This window comes from Octopus bimaculoides, chromosome 6, assembly GCF_001194135.2.
Source record: "Octopus bimaculoides isolate UCB-OBI-ISO-001 chromosome 6, ASM119413v2, whole genome shotgun sequence".
In the NCBI taxonomy this organism is placed as follows: Eukaryota; Metazoa; Mollusca; class Cephalopoda; order Octopoda; family Octopodidae; genus Octopus; species Octopus bimaculoides.
The window spans coordinates 22,705,572-22,714,554 of NC_068986.1; the positions used below are offsets into that span (position 1 = coordinate 22,705,572).

General features: G+C 35.7%; 1 protein-coding gene across 3 annotated transcripts in view; it reads left to right on the forward strand.

The window, feature by feature from the left end:
* LOC106883192 (E3 ubiquitin-protein ligase Su(dx)) overlaps positions 1-8,983 on the forward strand; it is a 152,256-nt gene that overhangs the window by 134,173 nt on the left and 9,100 nt on the right. For 2 of the 3 annotated variants that reach the window (XM_052968641.1, XM_052968643.1), the window contains 6 exons: positions 284-373; positions 2,323-2,549; positions 4,179-4,263; positions 4,857-4,988; positions 7,302-7,455; positions 8,812-8,900. In XM_052968641.1, coding sequence (XP_052824601.1) covers positions 284-373; positions 2,323-2,549; positions 4,179-4,263; positions 4,857-4,988; positions 7,302-7,455; positions 8,812-8,900 — 777 coding nt within the window. The remainder of the gene's footprint in view (positions 1-283; positions 374-2,322; positions 2,550-4,178; positions 4,264-4,856; positions 4,989-7,301; positions 7,456-8,811; positions 8,901-8,983) is intronic. The other variant, XM_052968642.1, reaches the window with a different exon arrangement.

Sequence of the window (8,983 nt, forward strand, 5' to 3'; positions counted from 1 at the left end):
AAAAAAAAAAAAAAAAAAAAAAAAGCAAGCATTTTAACTCAGTTTTGTAAAATTAATCTTCTTGCTTAAAATATTTGGTGTTCCACCTGTAGTAAGACTATTCAGAGAGATTTATTTTCAAAAACTGGAGATACATATTTAACAGTAGGGATTTTGTTATTCAATAAAGAGTTGATTAGCTCGTTATTTGTTTGCTATAATCTTTTTTCTGTTTATATTTGAAGAAATATAATAAAATGGTAATTATGTTTTTCTTTTTAAATTTTTTGTTACCAATTTCTAGTTGGCAGATGAGATTTGATCCTCAGGGTCGTGTTTATTATGTGGACCACAACACTCGAACTACTACATGGGAAAGACCTCTTCCACATGGGTCAGTATTTCAAATTTTAATTTTTTTTGTTATTACATGCATCTATGAATAATAATAGCCTTACTGGATATTTGAGTTCAAGGAAATGGAAGACTGTGTCAGTCACTAGTTCACAGTTTGCTGAAAATGGAAGTGACAAAGAAGTATTAGTACATTTAGCTTTCAAAAGCTTGTACTCTATCCATTGACTTGTTTCATTCAGAAGTTTGTTCCATAAAATTAGATGTTAACCCTGATGTGATTTGAAGCAGCATTTTGATCTGGAGGTGCATTACATTCTGTCTCAGGACCTAGTTTATTTGAGGAGATCATTTTGAATGATGTGGCAACCAGATTAGTTACAATGCAAAAAAAAAAAAAAATGATTTAGGGAATAGTTACCTGTAATATTTAGCTCCCTTGTTCCTTCGTATAAGATATTTAATTATCTTCACTATGTTTGGTCCATGTGGATTTTTAATTAATTTTGCTTCTGTTTGATTAATATTTTTTGTACTAAGCAAAAGCATTAGATATTTGGCCTTATGCATATTTTAAGGCATACTCAAAGCCTGACTATTTTAGTTCTTTCTTAGTAGAGCAGTTTTTCTCAGCTTAGGTGATAGCATCCTCTTGGGGCACTGTGAATACCAAGGTATCAGCAGACATTAGTGGGGCACTGGAAATTATTTGGCAAGTGGGCTTATGTATTCATTATAAATAAATTACTACTACGAGTTACTTATAATGAAGGTGATTTTTCACAATAGGGCGATAATTTTGCTCTGGCAAAATATAGCTAGTATTGCTTCATTTGGCAGCTGCTGAAGAACATTTCCTCTGACTCTGTGTTGTGGTCAGTTCGTCATTGAAGAAATGTTTTGATGTAATTCAGAATTACTTTTTCTTGTTGATTTTGTGTTGTTGCTGCCCTCTTATAAAGAAAAACCTGAAAATAAATGGCATGAACAACAAAAACAAATTTTTAATAATCTGATACAATTGCAATCTTCTCTTAAACATTGGTAGAAAAATTAACGACAACAATAACACAAAATATTTCTTAATTGTACCAAAGTAATATTCTTGGTAACATAAAAAAAAAAGGAAAAAAAAAAGACTTGTAGCACAACACCAGCAAAAGAAAACAAGTTGTTCTGCAGCCATTAAACAAAGTGATACCAGCTATAGTTTGACAAAACGAAAGTGGGCATCCTATTATCAAAGATTTCCATAATGAGCTTTCTTAACGATCAAATTTTCAGTGGAATAATAATTATAACTAAATGAAATTTCATTGACCAATAATTTGATTTTAAAACTGATTTCAATCTGAAGCTAAAAATTAACGACATCATACACTAACAAGTAAAAAATATTTCAAGCAGGATAAAAGTAAGTAATCTTTCTCAAGAAGATTAATATTATTGACCAGTACCTATAACCATATATGTGTACATTGTTAATATAGATACACTGGTGATAGGCCAGTTACTGCAGTATTTGTCCTAAGATAACATGTTTTTAACCCAGCATGTCCATAGGAAATGTTATTTCAAGATAAATACTGCAGTCACTGGCCTATCACCTATATATACATTAAGTATGATACATAGACAACTGTTTTAATCTAATATTGCCCCAATTGCATATATCAGATTTCTATTCAGTCGAATGGCTATTCTCATCATAAGTGAATGTTTTATTCACTTTTTCTTTCTCTTTTGAGTGTGTGACTGGCTGGTTGAGTTTTTGCCTTCCTCTGATATTTATTGTTTTTAACACAGCATGTCCATAAGAGATGTTATCTCAGGACAAATACCTCAACAACTGGCCTATTGATAGTGTACATACATTGTCATACTTAGATGATTATTTTAAACTTCTTAATTTTTTTTTTTTAGCATACTTACAAATTTTGTGTTGATGATGAATAATATCAATACCCTTGTTAATCTTTCCTATTAAAGATGGGAACGTCGAGTGGACAGCCGTAACCGAGTATATTACGTTGACCACAACACTCGCACGACAACATGGCAGAAACCTAGCATGGATATGGTTCTGAACTGGCAGCAATGGCAACAATGGCGAAACAACAGAAGCATGGAACACCTACAACAGCGGTTTCTTTATCCACAGAATCCAATGCTAGCATCTGAAACAGATACACAGGATGCATTGCCTCAGGGATGGGGTCTGTATTCAATTCGTTTTCATTGTTCTCATATATTACCAACAATGTTTCATGTGTTTCTGATGTGTGTGTTTGTGTGTGTAATGTATATGTATATGGCATCTGTGCCTAGCGACGCCTTTCTGGCACTTGTGCCCGCGGCATGTGTAAGGACTTTTGAGCGAGATCGTTGCCAGTGCCCCTGGACTGGCTCTTGTGCGGGTGGCACATAAAACACACCATTTCGAGCATGGCTGTTGCCAGTACTGCCTGACTGGCCTTTGTGCCGGTGGCACGTAAAAGCACCCACTACACTCTCTGAGTGGTTGGCGTTAGGAAGGGCATCTAGCTGTAGAAACTCTGCCAAATCAGATTGGAGCCTGGTGTAGCCATCTGGTTTCACCAGTCCTCAGTCAAATCGTTCAACCCATGCTAGCATGGAAAGCGGACGTTAAACGACGACGACGGTGATGATGATGATGATGATGATGAGATGCATCATTATCAGTAGTAGTAGCAGCAGCAACATCACTGGCAGCATCAGCATCAGTTCTATCACCAACAGAAGCAGCAGCAGCACCACCACTACCATCACCATATTCTAGTGTTCTTTTCATCTTGCTGGTAAATGTTTGGTGGATCTGTTGCTACTCTGCCATTGAAAGCAATGTTATCTATTCTGATGTGATTTAATACAAGATAGAATGAGGAATGCCATGGCTGTGCATGACTCTACCTAAGTGTTTAAGTGTGTTCAAGTTGCAGTTTCAAAACCTTTATACGCTGTTCTAATATACAAGATCAAAGTACATTTGATTAGAGAAATAAAATTTTGGTAGGAAGTGGTAACAACTAATACGAGAAGAATAATTCTTGCATTTGGCATGACCGAATTACTGCAAGATATAGAGAGATCTTGTGCAGGAGACTTTTGCTAACGGGAAATACAGACAATTGAAACAATAATACAGATGATATTGACTAGTGGAAATGATTAGTTTTAACGAATAATGATCACAGCTAAAATAATTATTGCACAATGTCCGTTTAAGCCAGCATAATTTATTGGATAAAATATTAAACCATTGAGAAGAATAAGGATTAGTTTTGGTATATAGCCAAAAATACACTTAAACAAATTTATCAGAAGTGATATAGAATGACAGTGACTGTAACAAAATCTTGTGTCTATGACCTATCACATTAATCTGTGCTTCATACTATACATAGTTTAGAGATTTTACATATAATAGGTGAAATACATTGGATAGGTTTTGTTTAAGAAGTGCTATAAATTAGCTATTGTTATTATAACAATAGCTAATTTATAGCACTTCTGAGGATACTAGATGTTATGAGTTCAGTTCCTGCATTTGTTGGCTTGATTTTTTTTTCCACCATGTCAATAAAATAAGTATCAATTATATATTAAGGTTAATTCATTAGACTGTAATAATCCTTAATTCTTCTGGAATTCGTCTGTAGAAATCAATATTTTTTATGTTAAGGATGGAAGAGTCATAATGAGAATGGTTGTAGGTAGTTTTCTTTGAACACAAATTTGTTTAGCACAGTTTTATTTTAACTATAATTGTTAGATGTTTGTTACTGTTCACAGTTGCTAACAATATTTTGTGTGAACTTTTACAGAGAAGAGAGTTGATGCAAATGGAAGAGTTTATTTTGTTAATCACAAAAATCGAACAACTCAATGGGAAGACCCAAGGACACAAGGGTAAGTCTTATATATTTGGTACTAGAATTGGTTCTTCACTAAATATGAAACATATTAAAAAGAGTTTATTAACACTTTTATTATACTTCTGTCAAAATACACTGTCTTTATTTCAATTAATTACGAAAATAACGAAGAATTTTGTAAAATAACTTGTCCTTAATAAGCTGAAGTTTGGAAGGTAATTAGAACGAAATTTTGCTAGGTTTTAATGTAGATCTTTTTAAAACAGGAACTTTATATGAAAGGACCAAAGCGGTCCCAAGTGGGTTGATATCAAAAGGATTAAATTATAAGACATGCTGTCATTTATCACCATCATAATGAGGATTTATTTTATTTTATTTTTTTAAAATTGTCTTTACAGAAGGGAATCTCTGACTAAAAATAACATTCTATTGCGAAAACATTAATCTTAATTATCTCATATTCTAAGATTGTTCAGAAATTATTAGGTATACTGTCACAGAAAAATATTATAAAATGGAGAAGAATTATAAAATTCTATTTTTGTCCCCTCTTACTTAATATTACCTCTTTACTTTTTCTCAAATGATCCCCTGTCTCATTTCATTGTCATGTTTATATCTTAGCAGAACCCTTCAAGAAGATCCGCTACCTGAAGGCTGGGAGATGCGTTACACAACTGAAAATGTCCGTTACTTTGTGGATCACAACACTAGGACTACGACATTCCAAGATCCTCGAGGAGGTCCTTGCAAAGGGTAAGATCATTAATGCTGCTGTTATTGTGTAATCTTTGTGAAGCTTTCGATACATCTTCTTTATCTGGTGATAAATAATTTTATAACTTCTGTGATTTACTTGGTACATAACCATATCATAGATTATTTACTTTAAAGAGTGTTGGCCATGTTGTGCATTCTGGAAATAATAACCTCTCAGATAAATGGACAGCTGATGGTGATGAATTGGTGGTGTTGTTGTTGTTGTTGGCACTCCGTCGCTTACGACGTCGAGGGTTTCAGTTGATCCGATCAACGGAACAGCCTGCTCGTGAAATTAACGTGCAAGTGGCTGAGCACTCCACAGACACGTGTACCCTTAACGTAGTTTTCAGGGATATTCAGCGTGACACAGTGTGACAAGGCTGGCCCTTTGAATTACAGGCACAACAGAAGCAGGAAGAAAGAGTGAGAGAAATTTGAGGTGAAAGAGTACAGCAGGGTTCACCACCATCCCCTGCCAGAGCCTCATGGAGCTTTAGGTGTTTTTGCTTAATAAACACTCACAACGCCCGGTCTGGGAATCGAAACCGCGATCCTATGACCGAACGACTGGGCCATTGCGCCTCCTGAGTTGGTGTTACAGAAGGAATATTGAACATCAGTAATGAAATAATTAAAAATATCAAAAACACTACACATGTGGTTATCAATACCCATATTAAAATGATAATGATTTCAAATTTTGGCATAAGGCTAGCAATTTTCAGAGCGGGGGATGGTTAGTTACATCAGTCCCAGTACTCACCTAGTATTTGTTTTATCCACCTTGGAAGAATGATGAAACACCACTAAGCATTTTGTTTGATGTGCTAATGATTCTACAAGCTCGCTGCTTTAACCATAGAATGGTAATAATAAGTAAAATGCTTTGAGAGAAGTCAAAGTTCAGTTATACACTGATGTAAATTATACATGGTCTGATCAATAAGTAGCCGGATTGTTGCCATAGTAACAAAGCTAAAGCATGCAGAGTGAAGCTGCTTGGCACAGATTGATCTTGAACTCTGCTGTGCATGTGCACTAAGTTTTAATGCTCTAGCTCACTTCTGCTGTTTACAGCAGTGCTTGGAAGGAACGTGTGTAGCGTGTGATCGTTGCATTGACCATGACAGAGAAAGTTGAGCAGAGAATCTGCATCAAATTTTGCCAAAAGCTTGGTGATATCTTCTCAGAGGCCTACTCAAAGTTGCAGAAAGTGTATGAGCTGCACACAAATGTACGAGTGGTTCAAATGTTTCCAAAATGGCTAAAAAAATGCTGATAGTGACAAACGTTCTGGGAGCACCGCAACCAGCAGAACTGAGAAAAACATTGCAGATGTGCATGCAGCTGTGAGAGGGAATCGTTGAATCACCATCCGTGAGTTATCAGAGGATGTGCAGATTAGCTATGGTTCAGTTCAGTCCATTATCACTGAAGATTTGGGTATGAGACATGTGTCTGCCAAGTTTGTGCCAAAACTGCTTTCAGCTGACCAAAAAGATAGTCAGGTTTCAGTTGCATAAGATCTCCTTGATTGTGTTGAGTTTTATGAAAACTGTCATAACAGGTGATGGATCGTGGGTCTACTGTTATGATCCCGAAACAAAGGCTCAGTCTTCACAGTGGAAGACCCCAAACTCTCCGAGACCGAAGCAATGTGAAGACACTGCTGACTATTTTCTTTTACTACATCATGAGTATGCTCCACTTGGTCAGACCAGTAAACAAGGAGTATTCTGTGACGTTTTGCGGCGTTTGTGGGATGCTATTGATCGGAAAATGCCATAATTACATGCATCCGATGAGTGGCAATTGCACCATGACATTGCACCTACCCATTCAGTGCACATTGTGCAACAGCTTTTGGCTAGGCACAGCATTCCTCAGGTCCAACAGCCACCGTATTCCCCAGATCTCACCCCTTGCAACTTTTTCCTCTTTCCAAATATCAAATCCTGCTTGAAAGGAAGATTTCAGGACATCAAGGAAATCAAAGTGAATGCAATGATGCAGCTGCTGGTTATCCCAGAAAACCAGTTCCAGGAATGCTTCCATGGATGGAAACAGCACTGGATTAAGTGTGTCGCTTCCGAAAGGGACTACTTTGAAGGAGATTAAATGCCAAATTGGTACGTGTTGTAATTTTGTTTTTATGGCACCCGTCTTGATACTTAATGATCAAACCTAGTATGTATGGTTACAAAAATATTGATAAAAATTAATCTAAATAATTTCCTTGTATAAGTAAATATTGTGTTGTAATTGTTGAAAATAATTTCTGTATTTTAATTTTATGTTTGTTTTCAGTCCCAAGGGTCCTTTTGGAGTTCCAATACAGTACGAGAGGAGTTTCCGTTGGAAATTGGGTCAGTTCCGTTACTTATGCCACTCCAATGCACTTCAAGGTCACGTGAAAATCACTGTATCCAGAGATAATCTATTTGAAGATTCATTTACTCAAGTAAGTGTGACGTAGCTAATGTCTTTAGCAGACAGCTCCCTATTTATAAAGGTTTCTGCACCTAAGCAGATGTAACATAACTAATTTAAAATTTCAAGATTGTTTGACTCATCTGTTGTAATTTTACTTCAGTTCTACATTTCAATCTGTGAAGCCGCATGGTCTAGTGGTTAGGTTGTTGCACTCATTATTGTGAGATCATGGTTTCAATTTCTGAACCAGGTGCTACATTTTGTTCTTGAGCAAATCACTTCATCTCATGTTGCTTTGTGATCACTTCAACACCTGACATGTAGTACACTGTACACCTGTTCAAGCAATGTTGATTTGATGGAATGGGTGAGCTTATGTACAGCACATAACATTTGATCATTATAAACGAATCATTTGTGCCGGTTGTCCAGCAAGAAATTGCAGAACCATCTTTCTCAGACTACCATCACACATTTTAACCTGATTGTTCTTTAATCATTATTATGTGCCCTATTCCTTCAAATGTATACATACCTATAGGCTAGAGAAGAATTAAAACCTTCATTTATAATATACGGTTTCAATCAGTGTTTCTCCTAAGCTGTGCTCTTGTGCATGCATGCCCATCACCTAGCATACAAGAGAGAAATGTGTGGACACACAGGTTTTGAAGAGGAAATCGAATTCTTTTAAGTTGAAGATGGTTACTTATGTGAATGTTCACATACTTTGTATGGACAGACCAAGTTAGGTAATATGAGATAATCACAAAACATACATAACTGTATAAAATCTCTTCTATTGATTTCTGATACAGATATGAGGCTACATATTTTGGGGATTACATCGACCTACAATACTTGACTGGTATTTTATTTTATTGACCTTATAAGAATGAAAAACAATCAACCCTGTTGTTTTTCTGACTCTGCCAGCCTACTGCCTTTTAGCCTCTAAATGTTCATACTATGTATCCTTGTCTTGATATCATGTAATGGTTGTAAATGAGCATTCCTGTCATACATTCTTCTATCAAAAACATGTCAGTCCTTGCATGGAAACAGATAAGGATTGATAACAAGATGAGCCTCAGGCCACAAAGAATCTGCCTCAACAAATTCTGTCTTACTCATACAAGCATGAGAAAGCTGACATTATATGATGTTGTTTTAACAGAATATTTTCAAAAGAAAAACATTCCCATCTGATTCTTCCTGAATCAGATGGGAACCTATAAGATTTGTTTGATATTTGTCTGTATAAAATGGTTAATTTTTAAAAACTGATTTTTCTACTTCATATGTCCCTGTTATTGCACTGCTTTAGTTGTTTCTGAAATTGTTCCTGTGTTGTGTAATAATGTATTATATTGTTTCATTGCAGATAATGAGATTAGCTCCATATGACTTGAGACGAAGACTATACATTATCTTTAAGGGAGAAGAAGGGTTGGATTATGGTGGTGTTGCCAGGTACTAAATCTTTGTTTATTTGCCTTCCTGTCTCTCTCTCTTTCTCTCTCTCTCTCTCTCTCTCTTTCATTTCTTTCTTTCTC